General features: G+C 44.8%; 1 protein-coding gene across 1 annotated transcript; it reads left to right on the top strand.

Annotated features, from left to right (window-relative positions):
• The first annotated feature begins 279 nt into the window (after positions 1-279).
• On the top strand, positions 280-17,583 carry LOC142184057 (vomeronasal type-2 receptor 26-like). The gene is made up of 5 exons (XM_075258808.1): positions 280-639; positions 4,062-4,838; positions 9,856-10,083; positions 14,133-14,256; positions 16,685-17,583. The coding sequence occupies exons 1-5, from the start codon at positions 280-282 to the stop codon at positions 17,581-17,583; spliced, it is 2,388 nt and encodes a 795-aa protein (XP_075114909.1).
• The last annotated feature ends 5,890 nt before the right edge of the window (positions 17,584-23,473 follow it).

Raw genomic sequence — 23,473 nt, 5'->3', positions numbered from 1 at the left:
CGATCGCGTACGAGTATTTCGAATACCGTTGTATTCGATCGAATACCTACTCGATCGAGTACTGCTCACTCATCTCTAGTCGGGATCTCTTTCTATCCTATTTGGGTGTTTTGCAATAATTTTTTTTTAATAATTATATATAAAAAAGAGATTTATTATTTCTATATGAAACTATAAGTCCAGTGTTTTCTGGATGTATGGTTTACTTTGTGGTTAAAAAAAACTTAATCGCCACACCCCAGTGGAATCTCCAAACACAAAGTGGCACATCCAACCACCATGACTGACAAAGCACAACCTTGTATGGAGCTTTACAGCCTCACATTGACATTGTCTTTATTTTCCAGAATTAGCTTTGATGAGTACAGAGCCATCCTGGCATTCATCTTTGCTGTTGATGAGATTAATCAGGACCCCGACCTCCTGCCCAATGTTACCCTGGGCTATCACATATTTGATACATGTGGTGATCCTAAGAAAACCTTACACTACACCCTCCGAATATTGTCAGGTCAAAAGAAGACAGCTCCTAATTATTTCTGTACGGGACGTGGTGAAGTGGTGGCCTTTATAGGGGACTCAGAATTTCTTACAAGTCAGGCCTTGGCTCAGCTACTCAATCTCTATAAATACACACAGGTAAGGAGTTCTCCATAGAAATGCTCCTCTAAGGCTGCATTCACACAGAGTAACGCCAGGCGTCATTTGTGTGTAATTTGGGTGCATTCAGACTACGTAACGCCGGGCGTGTATGAGAGCCGTACACGCCGGCATTACGGCAGACTGCCGAACACTTCCCATTCACTTCAATGGGAGCGCTCGTAAACGCCGCTGTTACGAGCACTCCCATTGAAGTGAATGGGAAGTGTTCGGCAGTCTGCCGTAATGCCGGCGTGTACGGCTCTCATACACGCCCGGCGTTACGTAGTCTGAATGCACCCTTTGTGTGTCTTTTACGGCCGTCATAAAACGTTTACATAGAGTTCTATAGGAAAAGACGCCCGTCATTTACGGCCGTCATTGTAATGACGGCCGTAAATGACGGCAGTAAATTACGGGCGTCTTTTCCTATAGAACTCTATGTAAACGTTTTATGACGGCCGTAAAAGACACACAAATTACACACAAATGACGCCTGGTGTTACTCTGTGTGAATGCAGCCTTAGATGATTTATACAAAAACGTACAGTATATATTATATGTATACATGTAGCACATCAAAGCCATAATACTTTGCAAATCTTCATACAGAGTTTTGGGTTAAATTGTTCATTTTCGGACATTATTGGTATAAAGTTTTACACAAGTGGAAATCTGCCAGCAATATACATAATTAGAGATCGTGATCCAATAACACAAATGTAACACTGCATTGGTTGTTTCTAAAGAGTGTCACAGCCATCTTGACTAGACTTTTTGTCCCTGGAGCTCGATCCAGGGTTGGCAAGCCATTATTAATGATTAGAGATGAATAAATTGATTTTATATTCAAAACAAAAATTTTTTTTTAATTAAACTAAAACTTTTGTGATTCGTCTCAGGTGAGCTACAATGGCCTCCCTGATATGTAATATGCAGTTAAAACACAGGACGGGGTCTATCTTATTTGAGGTCCTCGCTATCTGAAGCTCTTGTAGGCAATGTTATGTAGCACCGGTATCCGGTACATGAGCACTAAACCATCTCTACACAGACAGGACTATGTCTAAGTACAAGCAGAATAACTTTTGTACCCACTCACAGGATCCGTAACAATCTGTTCCAGCTATCCTTCAATTGGTATCTCATTCCAACATGGAGCTGATTAAACAAGCTACAGCGAGCCAATCTTCCTGCATAAAAAAGACCTACAGAGCTCCGATCTCCTGGTTCTCCTCTTATCTCTCAGACCGCACTTTCAGTGTATCATTTGCGGGCTCTGTCTCTTCCCCTCTTCTCCTTGCTGTTGGGGTTCCTCAGGGCTCGGTCTTAGGCCCCCTGCTCTTCTCTCTCTACACAGTCCCCATTGGACAAACCATCGCCAAATTTGGCTTCCGGTACCATCTTTATGCTGATGACACCCAATTATACACATCTTCTCGTGACATCACCTCTGCACTCATACAGAACACCAGTGACTGTCTCTCTGCTGTCTCTAATATTATGTCTTCGCTCTATCTGAAACCCGCTGTCTCATGGTTATGTTTGACTCAGACCTACCCTTCACCCCCCATATCCAATCACTTGTATGCTAGTGTCAACTCTACCTCAAAAACATCTCCAGAATACGCCCTTTCCTTACCAGAGATACACTAAAGACACTTATTGTCTCTCTGATTCATTCTCGCCTTGAATACGGTAACTCCTTACTAATCGGTCTTCCCCTCACTAAACTCTCCCCTCTACAATCTATTCTGAATGCAGCGGCCAGGCTCATCTATCAGTCTAGACGCTACAGCGATGCCTCTGGTCTGTGCCGGTCATTACAGCGATGCCTTGGGTCTGTGCCAGTCACTACATTGGCTGCCTATTCCTTATAGATATAATATCCAATATAAATATCCAATATAAATTTATCACCCTCATCCACAAGGCTCTCCATAATGCCGCACCTCCCTACATTTCCTCCCTCATCTCTGTCTACCACCCAACCCGTGTACTCCGTTCACTCAATGACCTAACACTTACATCATCTATTATCAGAACCTCCCACGCTCGTATACAAGACTTCTCCTGAGCTGCACCACTTCTCTGGAATGCTCTACCTGAAGTGGGGAAGGGGTTAATTCCTTTACACAATGTGAAGAGGTACAGGCCGGACCACAGATCCAGATCAGGACAGGAACAGCTGCCAGGAGGCATGTCCACTACTAATTATCAGGAATTCGAGAACTTACACTGATGGATGAGCTGGCACGTCCTAAACTGTATTGTCCTTTGCCATTTGAACAAATTCTGTTAGTTTAAACCACTTGGGGGTTACTGATGTTACCATTTGTTTTCCTAGTTAAAGAAATGAGTCTAACATGTCTTGGGGCACATTTACTCATTTATCAATTGTTTTAGACATTTTTTTAGGCAAATGTACAACTTAAAATGGGTTATGGTTATTAGGATGTGGAGGTGAACTAAAATGCTCCCAGCTTTTGGTCATTTTCGGGGGAAAACTGGACAACCCCTTTAACCATTATTAGTCACTAACTATAACCCGCGACTTCGTCCGCTGTCCCCTCACAATTGCACAAACCACCTGCAGAGCGGCCCATGGCCCCCACGGCCCTTTCCTTGCAGCCGGCACTGGGCTCTCCCTCAGCATCATTGGCCAGGACTCCACAGCCCCGCTGCTGCACCTCTTTCCCCCCACCCGTGCCCCCGGCCCCCTTACCCCTCTTTAGAGATCACAGTCACCTCCTACATCTACCCCTTCACCCCACCACCACCTACCCATGACCCCGGTTACCCTCCCCCTCTTTCCACATGTGCAATCTGGCCCCCCCTCCCGCCTACGTACCTTCTGCCCTCCGGTGCCAACCCTCCGCCCTCCTCGCCCTCCCTAACCCCCACCAGCAAGCATGTGCGGTCCTTCCCGTGTCGTGTGTTCCTGCCGCACAGCTGGCCATGCCCACAATTTGGTGCCAACCTATGGGCTGCTGTGCTGGCTCCCTATCCCGCCCACACACTGCCATGCACCAATAGGAGTGGTGTATAACTACCTGTGCTGATGTCATGCCCGGGCCGACAGCAGAGCAGAAGACAACTTTTGAGGGTCGCGGTGGCGTTTTGGGGTGAGTGAGACACTTTTAAAGTAGCCCATTTTTCCTTCCTGACCAATATGTAGTTGTGTGTCAAATTTCTATGAAATTCATGCAGCCATTTCGGTGTGATTGAGGAACAAACATCCAAACATATAATATTAATAGGATTCTGCTCCTGACGTACACTCTATAGGCAAACTTAACACATAAAATATCAAGGACCAGTTTCTCTATACCCTGTGGTGCTGTGAATAAAGTTGTTGGACTGTTGATGTTGCAGCGAGTGCCACTAACATGTGACCCATCAATCACGTTTTATGTCTGTAGATCAATCATGGGGTGACCGATCATCGTTTTAATGATAGAAAATTGTATCCAACATTTTACCGGATTGTTCCTGATGACCGGGTCAGATACGCCGCCATTATCCAGTGTCTGAAATATTTTGGTTGGGATTTCATTGGCATTATTACACAGAATGATGGAAGCGCAGAGATGGAATATACAGAACTGAGGAAAATGATGGTCCAGCATAAGATCTGCGTTGAGTTTGTCATTATGTTGAGCAGCAATAAACAGATTAACAAAAAGAAGATGGCTGGGATTGGCAAGCGCACGGCACGGGTCGTAGTCGTGTGCGGCTTATACTCACTCTCGTACCTTTCCTTTCTTCATGACTTTGAGTTTATTCAAGAAAACTTTACTTTGATCCTTCATGGGTCCTGGCTGAGAATCAGTATAATCTTCTTTCCAATATTCAATAACAGCTTACTTCTTATGTTACCCTACAGAAACATCTCAAAACTTCATACAATTAATAATTACGTCCACCTCTCCAAACGTCCAATGGACCCGCTGCTCAATGACATCTGGCTCCTGCTCTTCAAATGTCTTTCCAAAGATAAAAGAAAAAACAATTTTTTTCAATCGGTCTATAACTTTTTGGCAAATAACTGCACTGAGATGCCTGACATTGCATCGTTTAACAGCATGACCCAAACAAAGGCCTATTATACATACACCATAGTACATGTACTGGCCCACGTCATACATACAATGAACCTAAGAAGGGATCGGGCGAGATCATACAATTTAGTACAAAAAGTAAGTGATCAATGGATATGTATAGATTGCGTAGAGGTGTGGGGGGAGGGGCCACAGGATACAACAACGTCCATTTTATATTAGAACCATCAGTATTTGGGAGAGAAAATATCAGAATTATAACAAAACCTAAACTTTTTTTCAGAATTGTTCTTAACTAGAGATGAGCGAATAGTATTCAATCGAGTAGGTATTCGATTGAATACTACGGTATTCGAAATATTCGTACTCGATCAAATACTACTCGCTATTCGAATGGAAAAATTTGATGCAGAATCAGCGTTGATTGGCCGAATGCTATACAGTCGGCCAATCAACACTGGTTCTTCTCCTACCTTTAGAAGTCTTCTCCGCGCAGTCTTCTCCGTGCAGCATCCCCGCGGCGTCTTCCAGCTCTGAATTCACTCTGCCAGGCATCGGACCTGGGCAGAGCCGACTGTGTATGCCAGCGCTTCAAGAAAATGGCTGTTTTGACTGTAAGCGGCCATTTTCTTGTAGTGCGGGCATGCGCAGTCGGCTCTGCCCAGGCCCGTTGCCTGGCAGAGTGAATTCAGAGCCGGAAGATGCTGCGGGGACGCAGCGCGGAGAAGACTTCTCGGAGAATCCAGCCCGACCCTCACTCATGGACTTGGTAAGTTCAATTTGATCAAATGTTGCCTACCCCTGAAACGAGCATTTTTGCCCCCATAGAGTATAATAGGATTCGATATTCGATTCGAGTAGTCGAATATTGAGGGGCTACTCGAAACGAATATCGAATATCAAGTATTTAACTACTCGCTCATCTCTATTCTTAACTCTATTCATAGTGTATCTTTTTATCCATTCAGACTTCTGCCGCCCTATAATAAAAATAAAATGTCCCTTACCGCCAAATCTGCTAGATTCCCTAATGTGGAGTGTTTTCTACACAACTGAGATGCTAAGGAGATACAGGATGAGCCCAGTTACCTCCAGGCATGTCCTCTTTGACAAAATCATCATCCGAGTTCTTGGCTTCTGTAAAATTATCCCCTGGTACAGCATAGTCCTGTTCTGATCATACACATAGTCTATGAGGTATAGGCCTAGTTGTTGTGCTAAGCGGTGAAAGCAACTATGCTATTGTATTATATATCAATGGTGACCTTACTAAACTGTAAACCTCCTTAGGAAGGGTCACACACCTAGATCTATAGAAGCCATGCTGCCCTCCACCCACTGGTGTGTGAGAACTTACTGTAAGCCGTGATGGTCCTAGTCCAAATTTCTAAAGCAAAGTCCAACCACAATACTGTAAATCCAGTTGGATGTTCGTTCCCCTATAAGGAGCCTACTGTATTGGTCCCCATGACCCAAAAGATCACCATGCTGACTATCTTCTCATTTCATTCATGATACTTGTTTCTGTTACACATCATTTTCAGGAATGCACCACTTTTTCTTGCAGATGGCCTCTTGTTGTCTCTCCAGTAACTCCGCTGTAGCAGTGCTGGGCATGCGCTCAGCTCGGCTGCATCTCTGGTGTAACCGAGCTGAGCGCACGGCCAGCACTGCTACATCTTGGCATAGGAATGCATTGACCAGCGTTGATTGGCCAAATGCCATACAAAGTACAGCATTCGGCCAATCAATGCTGGTTCTGCCGGAGGAGGCGGAGTCTAAGATCGGTCCACAGCAGTCTCCATTCTGGTCTGATCTGGTCTCCTCCCCACAGACGAGCCTCCGGCAGAACCAGTGTTGATTGGCTGAATGTTGTAATCTGTATGGCATTCGCCCATCAACGCTGGTCAATGCACTCCTATAGGAAAAAGTCAGCTCCCGCATATCGCAAGCTGACAGGGATCCCGGCGTAATACAGTGACTTGTGTGTGTTAGATGCCCCCAGACATGCTTCCCCTGCTGTCCCAGTTGCATTCCAGGGTGTTGACATTATTTCCTGGGGTGTGATAGTGGACTTGGTGACTCTCCTGAGTCGAATGGTGGGATCCCCTGAAGTGAAGCATTTTCTCCCATAGACTATAATGGGGTTTGATTTTCGTTCGAATAGTCGAATATTGAGGGAATATTTGAAACGAATATCGAATATTGAATATTTTACTGTTAGCTCATCTCTAATCACTACCTATTGTATTATTGCAATAGGTAGTGGATAAAAATGTACTCGCACATCCATGCTTCTATTTAGGATGGCCCCTTCCTTGCCACCTCCAGGGTACGCTGCACACAACCATGTGCTAGGGCTCTAGACGTACAAGAAGACGCTAGACATAGCATCCTGTGTTCTTCAGTGTCTTAAGTGCAGCACCACCTAGAGGCAGCAGTGGAGGCCAGCCTGGACAGTAGTGTGATAATAATTAGAGATGAGTGAGTACTGTTCGGATCAGCCGATCCGAACAGCACGCTCCATAGAAATGAATGGATGCACCTGGTACTTCCGCTTTGACGGCGGCCGGCCGCTTAACTCCCCACGTGCCGGCTACGTCCATTTATTTCTATACGAGCATGCTGTTCGGATCGGCTGATCCCAACAGTACTCGCTCATCTCTCATAATAATAATGCAATAAGTAGAAGCTGATTTAAAATAAGACTACCGATGCCCCGTTTATGCCACGAGGCGCAGTCTGAGGCATTGCCTGAGGTTGACTCATGGAAAATTGCATAATAGTACATATCAGAGGGAAAGTGAAAGTTACTAGAGATGAGCGAACAGTGTTCTATCGAACACATGTTCGATCGGATATCAGGGTGTTCGCCATGTTCGAATCGAATCGAACACCGCGTGGTAAAGTGCGCCAAAATTCGATTCCCCTCCCACCTTCCCTGGCGCCTTTTTTGCACCAATAACAGCGCAGGGGAGGTGGGACAGGAACTACGACACCGGGGGCATTGAAAAAAATTGGAAAAAGTCATTGGCTGCCGAAATCAGGTGACCTCCATTTTAGACGAATAGTGGATTTCAAATCCGGGTCATATGAGAATGTGAACTTTGTGACTATGAGACAGGGATAGCTGTACAGGCAGGGATAGCTAGGGATAACCTTTATTTAGGGGGGAATGTTATTAAAAATAACTTTTTGGGGCTCTATCGGGTGTGTAATTGTGATTTTTGTGAGATAAACTTTTTCCCATAGGGATGCATTGGCCAGCGCTGATTGGCCGAATTCCGTACTCTGGCCAATCAGTGCTGGCCAATGCATTCTATTAGCTTGATGAAGCAGAGTGTGCACAAGGGTTCAAGCGCACCCTCGGCTCTGATGTAGCAGAGCCGAGGCTGCACAAGGGTTCAAGCGCACCCTCGGCTCTGATGTAGGAGAGCCGAGGGTGCACTTGAACCCTTGTGCACCCTCAGCTCTGCTACATCAGAGCCGAGGGTGCGCTTGAACCCTTGTGCACACTCTGCTTCATCAAGCTAATAGAATGCATTGGCCAGCGCTGATTGGCCAATGTATTCTATTAGCCTGATGAAGTAGAGCTGAATGTGTGTGCTAAGCACACACATTCAGCACTGCTTCATCACGCCAATACAATGCATTAGCCAGTGCTGATTGGCCGAATTCCGTACTCTGGCCAATCAGCGCTGGCTCTGCTGGAGGAGGCGGAGTCTAAGGTCGGACCTGAATGGAGACTGGTGTGGAGCGATCTTAGACTCCGCCTCCTCCAGCAGAGCCAGCGCTGATTGGCCGAATTCCGTACTCTGGCCAATCAGCACTGGCTAATGCATTGTATTGGCGTGATGAAGCAGTGCTGAATGTGTGTGCTTAGCACACACATTCAGCTCTACTTCATCGGGCTAATAGAATGCATTGGCCAGCGCTGATTGGCCGAATTCCGTACTCTGGCCAATCAGCACTGGCTAATGCATTGTATTGGCGTGATGAAGCAGTGCTGAATGAGTGTGCTTAGCACACACATTCAGCTCTACTTCATCGGGCTAATAGAATGCATTGGCCAATCAGCGCTGGCCAATGCATTCTATTAGCGTGAACTGAGTTTGCACAGGGGTTCTAGTGCACCCTCGGCTCTGCTACATCAGATTGCTACATCTGATGTAGCAGTGCCGAGTGTGCATCAGATGTGTAGTTGAGCAAAACTGACTCAGCACTGCTAAGTCTCTGCATTCGCATAGGAATGCATTGGCCAGCCTTCGGCCAATCAGCGCTGGCTCTGCCGGAGGAGGCGGAGTCTAAGGTCGGACCTGAATGGAGACTGGTGTGGAGCGATCTTAGACTCCGCCTCCTCCAGCAGAGCCAGCGCTGATTGGTCGAGTTCCGTACTCTGGCCAATCAGCACTGGCCAATGCATTTCTATGGGGAAAAGTTAGCTTGCGAAAATCGCAAACTGACAGGGATTTCCATGAAATAAAGTGACTTTTATGCCCCCAGACATGCTTCCCCTGCTGTCCCAGTGTCATTCCAGGGTGTTGGTATCATTTCCTGGGGTGTCATAGTGGACTTGGTGACCCTCCAGACACGAATTTGGGTTTCCCCCTTAACGAGTTTATGTTCCCCATAGACTATAATGGGGTTCGAAACCCATTCGAACACTCGAACAGTGAGCGGCTGTTCGAATCGAATTTCGAACCTCGAACATTTTAGTGTTCGCTCATCTCTAAAAGTTACACAATAGAACATAGCACACATATCAGAAGCTGAAAGTTATATAATAGAACATAGATCACATAGCTGAAAGTGAAAGTTATACAACAGAACAGATATGTTCTATTGTGAAGAAAATATGGCTAGATGAGATTTCCAAATCATTTCATTGTGACCTAGCAATATTAAGGCTGCTCAGCTGCAGCAATGTCCCATAGACTTTACAATACCAAACCTCACCATAACAACTTCAGCTCACTAGGAGCCGTGCTGTCTAGGTACAGCTAATCTTAATGGCCCCAGGTGTTGGACCTCCAAAGCTTGAATATCCTAAAGTAAGACCATCAGCAGTAGAAATAGAATAACCCCGGATATGGGGAGATAAGTAGTCCTTGTCTATGCTGACGACAATCTTAAGGTTTCTTTTATTTTATTCCAGATAAATTACTTTTTAAAGAAAGTTCATTACATGGATCACAATAGAGAAGACATTTTCTTCAATGAGCAGGGATCGGTGCCTTCTCCGTGGCTGCTAGCAAACTGGGTGATTCTTTTAAATGGAAGTATATGTGAATTTGCAGTAAAGCCTCTGGCGTCCTTTGAGGAAGCCACGAGGGACAATATAGCAAATATCAATAAGGAAGAAATCATCTGGAAAAATGGCAAAGTAAGAAATTTAGAATTATGCTAAATATGTAGAGAAATAGAATAATGTACGTGACATAGTGTATCAGAGTATAGTTGTATAATGGTCATATATAGAGATGAGTGAGTAGTATTCGATGGAGTATAAATTCGAACGAATACTACGGTATTCGAAATACTTGTACTTGTTCGAATACTATCGCTATTCGCAGTAAAGTTTCAATTTAGAACCAGCGTTGATTTGCCGAATGCTATACAGTGTATAGCATTCGGCAAATCAACGCTGGTTCTGCAGCAGGCTCGTCCTTGCTAGTTGGGAGAGCTGGCAGCTTACGGTTATGCTGAGGTGGAGTCTAAGATCGGACCACAATGGAGACTGCTGTGGTCCGATCTTAGACTCCGCCTCCTCACAGATGAGCCTCCGGCAGAACCAGCATTGATTGGCCAAATACTGTACACTGTATAGCATTCGGCCGATCAATGCTGGTCAATGCATTCCTATGAGAAAAAGTCAGCTCCTGCATAACCGCAAGCTGCCAGCTCTCCCGACTAGCAAGGATGAGCCTGCTGCAGAACCAGCGTTGATTTGCTGAATGCTATACACTGCTGCATCTGTGTGTGCTGAGCTCTGCTGCTTCTCTGTGTAGCATAGCTGTGTCAGCACTGCTACATCTGAGATCGGTCCACAATGGAAACTGCTGTGGACCAATCTTAGACTCCATCTCCTCCGGCAGAACCAGTGTTGATTGGCCGAATGCTGTACTCTGTATGGCATTCGGCCAATCAACGCTGGTCAATGCATTCCTATGAGAAAAAGTCAGCTCGCGCATATCGCAAGCTGACAGGGATCCTGACCAAATTAATCGAAGGTTAAATCCACCATTCGTATAAATTGGAGGTCACCTGATTTAGCCAGCCAATTACTTTTTCCGATTTTTTTTCAATGCCTCCCTTGTCATAGTTCCCACCTCCCCTGCACACTTATTGGTGCAAAAAAAGTGCCAGGGAACATGGGAGAGGATACGAATTTTTACTGTGTTTGCCTCGTGGTGTTCGATTCCAATCGAATACCTCAAACGGCCTGACATTTGATGGAATATGTATTCGATCGAACAGTGTTCGCTGATCTCTAATCGCGGGTATTACCCACTCCCTTTCTCGAGGTGCCATTTTCATCAGCACCTGGATTAAGCTCCGGGGCTGGCAGTTGGCGTGACAGCTGAAGACTCACAGGCTTGTCTGCCATTTATTTGTATCACAGGCTGCTTTATGCAGCCTGTCACATGAAAGACAATATTTTGCAAGAAAAATAATTGCAAGAAATTAAAAAATAAATAAATATATATATATATATATATATATATATATATATATATATATATATATATATATATACATATATATATATATATACACTCACCGGCCACTTTATTAGGTACACCATGCTAGTAACGGGTTGGACCCCCTTTTGCCTTCAGAACTGCCTCAATTCTTCGTGGCATAGATTCAACAAGGTGCTGGAAGCATTCCTCAGAGATTTTGGTCCATATTGACATGATGGCATCACACAGTTGCCACAGATTTGTCGGCTGCACATCCATGATGCGAATCTCCCGTTCCACCACATCCCAAAGATGCTCCTCTATTGGATTGAGATCTGGTGACTGTGGAGGCCATTGGAGTACAGTGAACTCATTGTCATGTTCAAGAAACCAGTCTGAGATGATTCCAGCTTTATGACATGGCATTGCATTATCCTGCTGAAAGTAGCCATCAGATGTTGGGTACATTGTGGTCATAAAGGGATGGACATGGTCAGCAACAATACTCAGGTAGGCTTTGGCGTTGCAACGATGCTCAATTGGTACCAAGGGGCCCAAAGAGTGCCAAGAAAATATTCCCCACACCATGACACCACCACCACCAGCCTGAACCGTTACCGATACAAGGCAGGATGGATCCATGCTTTCATGTTGTTGACCCCAAATTCTGACCCTACCATCCGAATGTCGCAGCAGAAATCGAGACTCATCAGACCAGGCAACGTTTTTCCAATCTCAATTGTCCAATTTCGATGAGCTTGTGCAAATTGTAGCCTCAGTTTCCTGTTCTTAGCTGAAAGGAGTGGCACCCGGTGTGGTCTTCTGCTGCTGTAGCCCATCTGTAGCCTCAAAGTTGGACGTACTGTGCGTTCAGAGATGCTCTTCTGGCTACCTTGGTTGTAACGGGTGGCTAATTGAGTCACTGTTGCCTTTCTATCAGCTCGAACCAGTCTGGCCATTCTCCTCTGACCTCTGGCATCAACAACGCATTTCCGCCCACAGAACTGCCGCTCACTGGATGTTTTTTCTTTTTCGGACCATTCTCTGTAAACCCTAGAGATGGTTGTGCGTGAAAATCCCAGTAGATCAGCAGTTTCTGAAATACTCAGACCAGCCCTTCTGGCACCAAAAACCATGCCATGTTCAAAGGCACTCAAATCACCTTTCTTCCCCATACTGATGCTCGGTTTGAACTGCAGGAGATTGTCTTGACCATGTCTACATGCCTAAATGCACTGAGTTGCCGCCATGTGATTGGCTGATTAGAAATTAAGTGTTAACGAGCAGTTGGACAGGTGTACCTAATAAAGTGGCCGGTGAGTGTATATATATATATATATATATATATATATATATATATATATATATATATATATAAAAATTCAGTGCATCCCCCTTTCCCTAGAATACATATAAAAGTACTTTAATACTGTGAAACACATACATATTAGGTGTCCCTGTGTCTGAAAATGCCCACTCTACAAACTTATTCAAATATTTTTCCCATACGGTGAAATAAAAATTCTGATTAAAAATTGAATAAGAAGTGATCAAAGTAATAGACATTCCCCAGAATTGTATAACTAAAAATTAAACCTGGCCCTGCAAAAAACGATGCCTGATGCCCCTGATGTACCCGGAAGTATGAAAGAGTTACGGGTGTCAGAAGATGGCAACTTAAAATGAAAACATTTTTGCAAAGTTTTAGATCTTTGTTAAGGAGGTAAAATGTAAATAAAACCATATAAATTTGGTATCCACGGAATTGTACCGAAACGTACAGTATAGGTGATATGTCATTTTAGCTGCAGAGTAAACGCCGTAAAAACAAAACCCATTAGAAAGTCATACAAACAGTGGAGTTACACCAGCCGGTAATGAGCGCTATATACTTACCGATCCTGGCAGGGGCCGGGATCGGTAAGTGACGGCGCAGGCCCCACAAGCATTATTATACTCTGAGGTCTTTTCGGACCCCCGAGTATAACAATCGGAGGCCCAGGAGAGGTAAGATAACATAAAAAACTGTGTTACTTACCTCTTCAGGCTCCGGGTAGGCTTCGGCCTACTTGCGTGACGTCATATGACCCGCAACGCAGGGCCCCGGTCACATGACGTTACGGAAGATGGCCGACAGCGACGGAGAATGCAGGAGAGTTGGGAGATAGGTAAGTACCAGTAGTTTATGTTTGTATCCCTCTGGGTCTCCGATTATACCCCAGAGTATGATAATTGTTCATGTGTGTCATCAATGGGGCATAATACTGTGTACTGGGGCCAGTATGGGGACATAATACTGTGTACTGGGGCCAGTATGGGGACATAATACTGTGTACTGGGGCCAGTATGGGGACATAATACTGTGTACTGGGGCCACTATGGGGACATAATACTGTGTACTGGGGCCACTATGGGACATAATACTGTGTACTGGAGCCACTATGGGGACATAATACTGTGAGCAGGGGCCAATATGGGGTATTATAGTGTGCGCAGAAATGCGTGCGGGGGGGGGGGGGGGTCGCGGCGGCGGTAGGGGTCAGTTGGTCGAGGCCTACAGCGTCGGTCGGGCGTCTCAATAGTTTGCCACTGGGCCCCGCCATTCCTAGTTACGCCACTGCGTACAGATGCACTTATTCTGTAATTCCACCCAATTCTGAATGACTCTAGCGGCAGATAGCAGCACAATTAGTTATTTTGCCATGGTTACGTTGAACTTTTGATAATTTGTATTTTGCACATGTACAAGGAGCCAAAATCTCGCTGTAATGAGCCGTGTTCTCCGGGATACAGGAAAGCTCCTAATGGAGGATATCATGTCTGTTGCTATGACTGTGTCCCATGTTCTGAGGCGGAGATCTCCAATATAACAGGTAGGAGTATATACCATATAACAGTAACCCCTTCCTATCACAGTGAGTGTTTCCATCAAGACCCAGTAGTAAGTGGTGATGAATACATGTTCACCGATGTGGGGGCACAGGATAACATGATATTGGAATGGGGCATGAGAAGACATTATACTGTAGATATCAAGGTTATCAGGGTTTGGGGAAGCGCTCAGGTAGATGCTTGTAGCAGTGCAGGAAACAGGGACACAAACACTGGATTGCACACAGGTTCAGGCTTTATTCTCATGTAACGCATACACTGCTTTTGCAAACCCACAGGATAAACAAAACAAAACCCTTCTCAGCTGAGAAACTAACTTAAACGTAAGGAATCTTTTCCCTGACTATACAGGAGACTGGCTACCAGTCTCCCACCTTGGCAATAACAACAGGTGGCACAGTACCTGCTTTGGAGGTCCGGTCTGGACAGTTCAGTGTGGTGCCACCCTGCGAGTCTTCACACTCAGACTGTTATTAGGGCCTGATTAGTCAGCTGACCTCCCTGGTGTGAGTTTTTACCAAACACCCTTTAGCTGCCTGGCTGGAATATACTTGTCTTCCCAGACCACACCCTTCACTCTCTCACAAGGGTTATTAGATGATCACTGTAAGCCTTCCTAGTACAGGACTCCCTGAGTCTCTGCACTAAGACCGAACACCAGGGATCAACGGGTTAATTGTAGCGATGTCAAGTAAAATTAACAAGAGGGTACGTCACTCATACTGAAGATATGAAAAAAAATGGATGACCTTCCCAATCAAACCATAATGTAAGACGGTGGACGCACATACTATAATGCAGCAGAAAAATAATAAAATTATAAATTTAGCTCTCAAAGGGTGACCTGAGCAGTCAGACTGCACCAGAGCTCCCCCCCTCCCCAATTCTATGATCTCACTGCCCCTATCTAATTGACTAAATTAAATAAATCTGTTTTGCGATCTAATTTATGCTCTGCAGTCCACTCCTATACTTCTGTAGTACTGCGGCTATTTTTATGTTTTTTCTTTTCTGACTACCTCTGTACTGACTGCAGATATTGACGTCCTCCCGGATTCCTTCATCTGACAGGATAGCTTCACTCTCTGTACATAATCTTATATATTGGGGGGCCACACGGTGGCTCAGTGGTTAGCACTGCAGCCTTGCAGCGCTGGAGCCCTGGTGTTCAAATCCCGCCAAGGGCATAAAACCATCTGCAAGGAGTTTGTATGTTCTCCCCGTGTTTGCGTGGATTTCCATCCCATATTCAAAAAAAAAAAAAAGACATACTGATAGGGAAAAATGTACATTGTGAGCTCTATGTGGGGCTCACAATCTACAAAAAAATAAATAAATAAAATAATAATAATCTTATATATTGCATATGATTAGGGTTGAGCGATCGTGTTCGGAAAAAATCGGAATCCGATCGGCGGATTCAAGATCGGTGATCTTTTCCCACAATGCCTTCACACTGAGTATATAGTGTGTACTCAGTGTGAAGGCTCTGCTGCGGTTCCATAGAAATGAATGGAAGCAGCCGGCACACAGCCTTAACCCCCTGCGCGCCGGCTGCCTCCATTCATTCTAATGGGAGACTAAAGCTACTTACCTCCAGAGATGGCTGGTCCGCTGCTCTTTGCTTCGCTGCTGGTCCAGCTGCCATCTTCTTCTACTCGCTACCCCCTCCCTGCCAGGTTAGGAGAGTGTGGGCGGGTTAGGAGAGTGTGGGCGGGTACAGGGCGGGGAGGTAAGTGGACACCAGGGGGGACTAAGTAGCCAGAGGATTAAAAAAAAATCCTCTGGCTACTTAGTGATTCACTACACAGCGTGGATTCTAACAATTGTTAGATTCCATACTGTATAGTGAATAGGATTGCTTTTAAAATCCGATCTCCGAATAATAAAAAAAATCCCATTGACTTGCATTGGGATCGGAATTGGGATCGAGATCGGGTTCGAATGAAAAATGATCGGAAATCGGATTTTAAAATCGATCCTGAAAAGTCAGGATCGGCTCAACCCCACATATGATATCATCACTATGACCTCTACAGCCACCACGAAGAATTGGCTGTGAGACTATTAGGTGATGATACCAGAAGCCTAACTGGTTCATAGACCATGTGATCCTCCTTCTCTATGCTCTTTTACCAAGTTACAATTGGTGCCGGCCACCTTGCAGAAGGTGAGGCGAGTCTCAAATGCTTTGCTTTTCTAAAATTTCTACTTATTCTTGCTCATTACAAACCAAACTGACCAGCAGAGATATTTTCCAAGTAGGATCCAAGTTATGGTAAAAGTCCATTATTATTTTACAAGCTGATCTTTACATACCCTAAGCTATTGAGCAGATAAAACAATTAGACATGAAGCCTACACATATCTTTGATCCTTCTGATACCTTCATGCTTCCTTTTATTATAGACAGTGAAATCTGCCATAAATGTCCCGAAGGTGAATGGCCAGATGAGAGGAACGTGAAATGTGTCCCCAAAACCTACGACTTCCTTTCCTATGAGAAGGATATTCTGGTTTTGATATTTTCTGCATTGACTTCATTATTTTCTGCTGTCTCTTTATTCATATTAGGAAGTTTTGTCTATTACTGGGACACTCCCATCGTGAAGGCCAATAACCGGACTGTGAGTTTTATCCTCCTGGTCTCCATCTTTCTGAGCTTCCTCTGTGTCTTCTTGTTTCTTGGACGTCCTATGGACATCACATGTTTGCTGAGACAAATGTTATTTGGCATCTTCTTCTCCATCAGTGTTTCTTCAGTTCTCGGGAAGACTATCACAGTCTGCATCGCCTTCAAAGCCACCAAACCTGGAAGTTTCTGGGTGAAGTGGGTCTCACTCAAAGTGTCTAATTACGTAGTGGTGACCTGTTCCTCAGTACAAGTACTGCTTTGTGTTATGTGGTTGTTGGTGTCTCCTCCTTATGTAGAATTTGACCATCACTCTTATCCTGGGAAGATCATCATCCAGTGTAATGAGGGCTCAGATCTCTGGTTCTACTCCATGTTGGGTTATATGGGGCTCCTGGCCGCTGTCAGCTTTCTTCTGGCTTTCATGGTGAGGACATTACCAGACAGTTTTAATGAGGCCAAGTACATCACCTTCAGCATGCTGCTGTTCTGTAGTGTCTGGATGGCCATGATCCCGGCTTATCTGAGCACCAGAGGGAAATCCATGGTGGCTGTGGAGATATTTGCCATATTGACCTCATGTGCTGGGGTCCTAGGTTGTATCTTTTTACCAAAGCTTTACATTATGATCTTAAGACCTGAGTTGAACACTAGGAAAATTATTATTCAAAAATAAATCTTTAGGTTTCATTCACATGATCGAGTTTCAGCCTGAACATTATTATTATTATTATTATTAGTATTAGTATTAGTATTTATTTCTATAGCACCATTAATTCCATGGTGCTTTACATTATTAGATTAATTCCATGGTGCTGTACATTATTAGATTAATGCCATTGTGCTTTACATTTGGGGGTTACATACAATACACAGAATATACAGGTAGATATAATACTAACAGTGATCGGCTGGCACAGTGGGGTAGAGGGCCCTGCCCGCGAGGGCTTACAATCTATGGGAGAAGGCGGTAGAGACAGAAGGAGAGGGGGAGACTGTACAGATGGTGGTGTGGTGATAGTGTTATTGGAGGTTGTAGGCCTTCCTGAATAGGTGAGTCTTCAGGGCCTTCTTGAATCCTGAGATTGTGGGGGTCAGTCTTATGTGTCGTGGTAAGGAGTTCCAGAGTATGGGACATGCATGGAAGAAATCTTGGAGACGGTTGTGTGAGGAGTGGATGAGAGCAGAGCAGAGCAGGAGGTCATTGGAGGATCTGAGGTTACGTGTGGGCAGGTAGCGGGAGATTAGTTCAGAGATATATGGAGGGGACAGGTTGTGGATGGCTTTGTATGTTAGCGTTAGTAGCTTGAACTCAATTCGCTGGGCTATAGGTAACCAGTGGAGGGACTGGCAGAGGGGAGCAGCTGATGAAGATCGGGGGAAGAGGTGAATTAAACGAGCAGCACAGTTTAAGGTGGACTGGAGGGGGGCGAGGGTGTTTGCTGTGAGTCAATGGAGAAGGGTGTTGCAGTAGTCTAGGCGGGAGATTATGAGGGCCTGGACAAGCATCTTAGTGGTTTCAGGGCTGAGGAAGGAGCAAATTCAGTGGATGTTTTTGAGCTGGAGGCAGCAGGAAGTGTTGAGGGTTTGTATGTGTGACATGAAGGATAGGTCAGAGTCCAGGGTTACCCCAAGGCATCAGGCCCGTGGGACAGGGGTAATTGTGGTTCCGTTAGCTTTGATAGATGGGTCAGGTGGTGGGGCCATACAGGATGGGCTGAAGATGATAAACTCTGTTTTCTCCATGTTGAGTTTGAGAAAGCGGGAGGAGAGGAAGGAGGCTACGGCCGCTAAACAATCTGGAATTCTGGCCAGCAGGGAGGTAATGTCTGGTCCAGAGATGTAGATGTTTCAGGTGGAGGGGCCATACGGGGTGGGGTGAAGATGATGAACTCCGTTTCACCACTATAAGTGTCTTTAATAATATATTTATGAGTGGGCTGTGAATCAATGGTTCTGAAAACATAAACTGGTTTATTAGTTGTTTTGACTTTGATTTATATGTTTTTACTCTGTCGGCCTTTGACACTCCCACTTTGGGTTCCAAGTGGGTATTCTTTATTGGCCATGTCTATATGTATGACGTGTATGTCTGTCAGCCCTAGTCCATGAACACTTGAAAAAGGGGTCTATACCCTGTAATGTGTGTTGTGTCGTGACTTTAACTTTAATAAAGTTGATTCAACTATCCTGTGGAAGTGCGGTCCTTTGACGATTCCTGGGGGATCTTCACCTGTCCTTAGTATATAGTTTCTAAAATGGGATCACTTTAGTAGGGATTCCACTGTACTAGTAGTTTAGGAGCTCTGCAAATGAGACATGATACCTAAAAACTATTCCAGCAAAAGTTACTTTTCAAATCCCCAGTGTCGCTCCTTTCCTCTAGGGGGCTGCCATGTGCCCAAACAGCAATTTGTATTGACATATGAGGTATTTTAACTATGGGGTATTTTCTTTCTGGGGAGATTACATTATGTTAAGTATTCCACCCATCTGCAAAACATCCTAAAAATGTCGAGCAAACTTTGCATGCTCTTAAGCCACTCGTAAACAGCCAAGCACACCCTCCTTGAGTTGTAGCGGCAGAATGGCCTCCCACACTATAGGCTGATATGCAATGTTTCCATCCATTGGAATTCAACCCTCCATATGTTGGATTGACTATATTAACAGAGAAAAACCATACATGATATCTTGATGATACAAGCAGACAGATGTATTCCCCTGCATAACTTTAACATTAGCCAGTGGCAGCTCATGCATGACACCTGTCGCTTGCTTGTTCCCTTTGATGAGGCCATTTTTTAAGTCAATTGCCATGACTACAGGATAAACAATGTCATTCCACTTATTCACATCAAGGAAAAAGATGCTTTTCACTCTAGCTGGTCAGGGGACTAGAGAAGTGGTGCCAACATCTTGCAGTTGCATGAGCTGTGTGGTGGCTGAACTGGAGGAGGAGGAATAGGAGGACATTGGAGCATAAGCAATGTCTAGCCTAATGGGTGCAGAGGAGATTTAGGAGCAACTGGAACAGAAAGAGGGAGATAAGGAGGAGAAGCAGATGACTCAGACACACCGTGCAGTGGAGATGCAGTGGAGTAGATGCAGTGGATAGAGTGGATGCAGTCCATCTCCATGCAGTGGAGATGGATGCAAGGAATCCTATGAAGTCAATTGCACAATTGGCCCAATGCATGATCAATTGCTTGTGCAGTGACAGCCAAATTGTCACCATTTGGCAAAGGAACTTTAAATCAAGGAAACAGCGACTGATTTATGAGTACAAGGCCATGACCCTATTCAAGACGCTGGACAGTGCAATGAACGTTTCACGTGGGTTTATGTCTTTCTATACAAATTACTGAAGTAAGATAGCCATTAAGATAAGAACCTGGGATCTGGCAATTGATTATTTGTTTTTATAAGTATATAGTAATAAGCCTCTTCCCCCCTCCCTCCTGTAATCCTACCCCTGTGTCCAGTTATAAATATGCAGCCTCTAGAAAGTGTTTTTAGATATATCTGAAAAAGGAGCTCAGAGGAAGCTTCGAAACGTCATATTCTGTCATCATTATGAGTTAGCCATTAAAAAAGTATCACCTACTGAAGACTTGCAAAGTTTTTTTTGTTTTTTTTTACATTCGGCAGAGGGATGACTATTGACTTTCCACCATGTTAGACCCTCACTACCATTCAAAAATGGTGGCCTTTTTTACATCCACTGAGAGGAAGGACAAACTGAATTATAATAGAGATATGCTATGTAGCAAATTGTCCGCTGCCTATCTGTGCCATCATCAACACTCTCGCATGTACGACTGGGCCAGTCCTGAGCGCTTAACTTGCACTGACATGTCAGCTGTGGGAGGGGGTGGGGAATGGCAGGCTGCCGACCTCCCCATTTTGTCACTGGGTAACTATATGGCCTTCTAATGCTGTTTCCACCTCCACACTCTGTCACCTGGTCAGTCTATGGCCCCCTAAGACTGCTGCCACCTCCCCACTCTGTCACTCTTTGGCCTCTTAAGGTTGCTATCACCTGTGCATTATGTCATGTTGCCACTCTGTGGCCTCCAAATGCTGTTGCAACCTCCACATTCTGTCACCAGGTCACTCTATGGCCTTCTAAAGCTCCTGACACCTCCCCACTACGTCACCAGGTCACGATATGTCCTAATGCTGCTGCCACTTCCACATTCTGTGGCCTTGTACAGCTGCTGACATATCAACACTTTGTCACTTCTCATGCTGTTCCCACCCTCCCCACTCCATGACTGGACCACTATTTTGCCTTTTTGGCCTGGTTAACATCATCATTTATTTGACCCTTCTTCTGATCGTCAAAAAGGAAAAATGAAACTCACAACGGGCCCTGTTCGTGTAGCAGCTGTAAGGCCTGTATGGACCAATCAGATTTGGCTTATGATTTGGTAGCCAAAAACAGGAGTGGGTACAAAACAATGAAGGCATGTAAATATTCCATTCATGTGTGATCTCCGTTTTGGATCTTCTACTGATGGATTATTGTCCAAATCCTGACTGAGGTAAAGCGGATGCTCAACAGACAGGATCCTTTTTTTAGGGGGGTTACTATTCTGATGGATCAGAAGGAGGGTAAATAATCAGTGACGTCCACACAAACTTACTGCTAACACCTCTCCACTCTGTAAGGGGGCTCTACTTGTATAAACAGGTTCTGTAGACATCTGTGTGGAATCAGCAGATGAGGTGTCAAAGGAGTACACTCTTTCACGCTATAGTAGGATCTTGAGCCTCTGCACGGGTCTTTATATCTGGCACTAACATCGACCGGTAAGGCTGAGTTCACACTTGAGTTAGATGGTCAGTTTTGGCCCCATAACAGGGCAAAAAAGTAAAGTGTGCAGAAGTTCTAAGAGCGACGCCTGCCATGTGCGTGTCATACTGACTCACTGTATTGTTTCACTACCACAGCAGACTCCCCATGTGTGTTACTACAAGGCGCAGTGTTCTACACCACTATACATACACCACTATATACACCACCATATATACTATACTATATACACCACTATATATACTATACTATACAGTCCTATGAAAAAGTTTGGGCACCCCTATTAATCTTAATCATTTTTAGTTCTAAATATTTTGGTGTTTGCAACAGCCATGTCAGTCTGATATATCTAATAACTGATGGACACAGTAATATTTCAGGATTGAAATGAGGTTTATTGTACTAACAGAAAATGCGCAATATGCATTAAACCAAAATTTGACCGGTGCAAAAATATGGGCACCTCAACAGAAAAGTGACATTAATATTTAGTACATCCTCCTTTTGCAAAGATAACAGCCTCTAGTCGCTTCCTGTAGCTTTTAATCAGTTCCTGGATCCTGGATGAAGGGATTTTGGACCATTTCTTTCTACAAAACAATTCAAGTTCAGTTAAGTTTGATGGTCGCCGAACATGGACAGCCCGCTCTCAAATGATCTGAAAACAAAGATTGTTCAACATAGTTGTTCAGGGGAAGGATACAAAACGTTGTCTCAGAGATTTAACCTGTCAGTTTCCACTGTGAGGAACATAGTAAGGAAATGGAAGAGCACAGGGACAGTTCTTGTTAAGCCCAGAAGTGGCAGGCCAAGAAAAATATCAGAAGGCAGAGAAGAAGAATGGTGAGAACAGTCAAGGACAATCCACAGACCACCTCCAAAGAGCTGCAGCATCATCTTGCTGCAGATGGTGTCACTGTGCATCGGTCAGCAATACAGCGCACTTTGCACAAGGAGAAGCTGTATGGGAGAGTGATGAGAAAGAAGCCGTTTCTGCACGTACGCCACAAATAGAGTTGCCTGAGGTATGAAAAAGCACATTTGGAGAAGCCAGCTTCATTTTGGAAACAAAGATTGAGTTGTTTGGTTATAAAAAAAGGCGTTATGCATGGCGTCCAAAAAGAAACAGCATTCCAAGAAAAACACATGCTACCCACTGTAAAATTTGGTGGAGGTTAGAGATGAGCGAACAGTGTTCTATCGAACTCATGTTCGATCGGATATTAGGCTGTTCGGCATGTTCGAATCGAATCGAACACCGCGTGGTAAAGTGCGCCATTACTCGATTCCCCTCCCACCTTCCCTGGCGCCTTTTTTGCTCCAATAACAGCGCAGGGTAGGTGGGACAGGAACTACGACACTGGTGACGTTGAAAAAAGTAGGCAAAACCCATTGGCTGCCGAAAACATGTGACCTCTAATTTAAAAGAACAGCGACGCCCAGGTTCACGTCATTCTGAGCTTGCAATTCACTGGGGACGGAGGTTTCCGTCCAGCTAGCTAGGGCTTAGATTCTGGGTAGGCAGGGACAGGCTAGGATAGGAAGGAGAAGACAACCAACAGCTCTTGTAAGAGCTAAATTCCAGGGAGAAGCTTGTCAGTGTAACGTGGCATTGACGGGCTCAATCGCCGCAACCCAGCTTTCCCAGGATCCTGAATGGAATACACTGACAGTGTATTCCCGTATACCCGATATATACCCCCGATACCCGTTCCAACGGTGTGCCCCCCCACCTTCACCCCAGAAA

Source organism: Leptodactylus fuscus, chromosome 1 (assembly GCF_031893055.1).
Source record: "Leptodactylus fuscus isolate aLepFus1 chromosome 1, aLepFus1.hap2, whole genome shotgun sequence".
Taxonomy (NCBI): Eukaryota; Metazoa; Chordata; class Amphibia; order Anura; family Leptodactylidae; genus Leptodactylus; species Leptodactylus fuscus.
The sequence above is the reverse complement of the archived record's forward strand: the minus strand, read 5'-3'. Positions and strand labels throughout refer to the sequence as shown.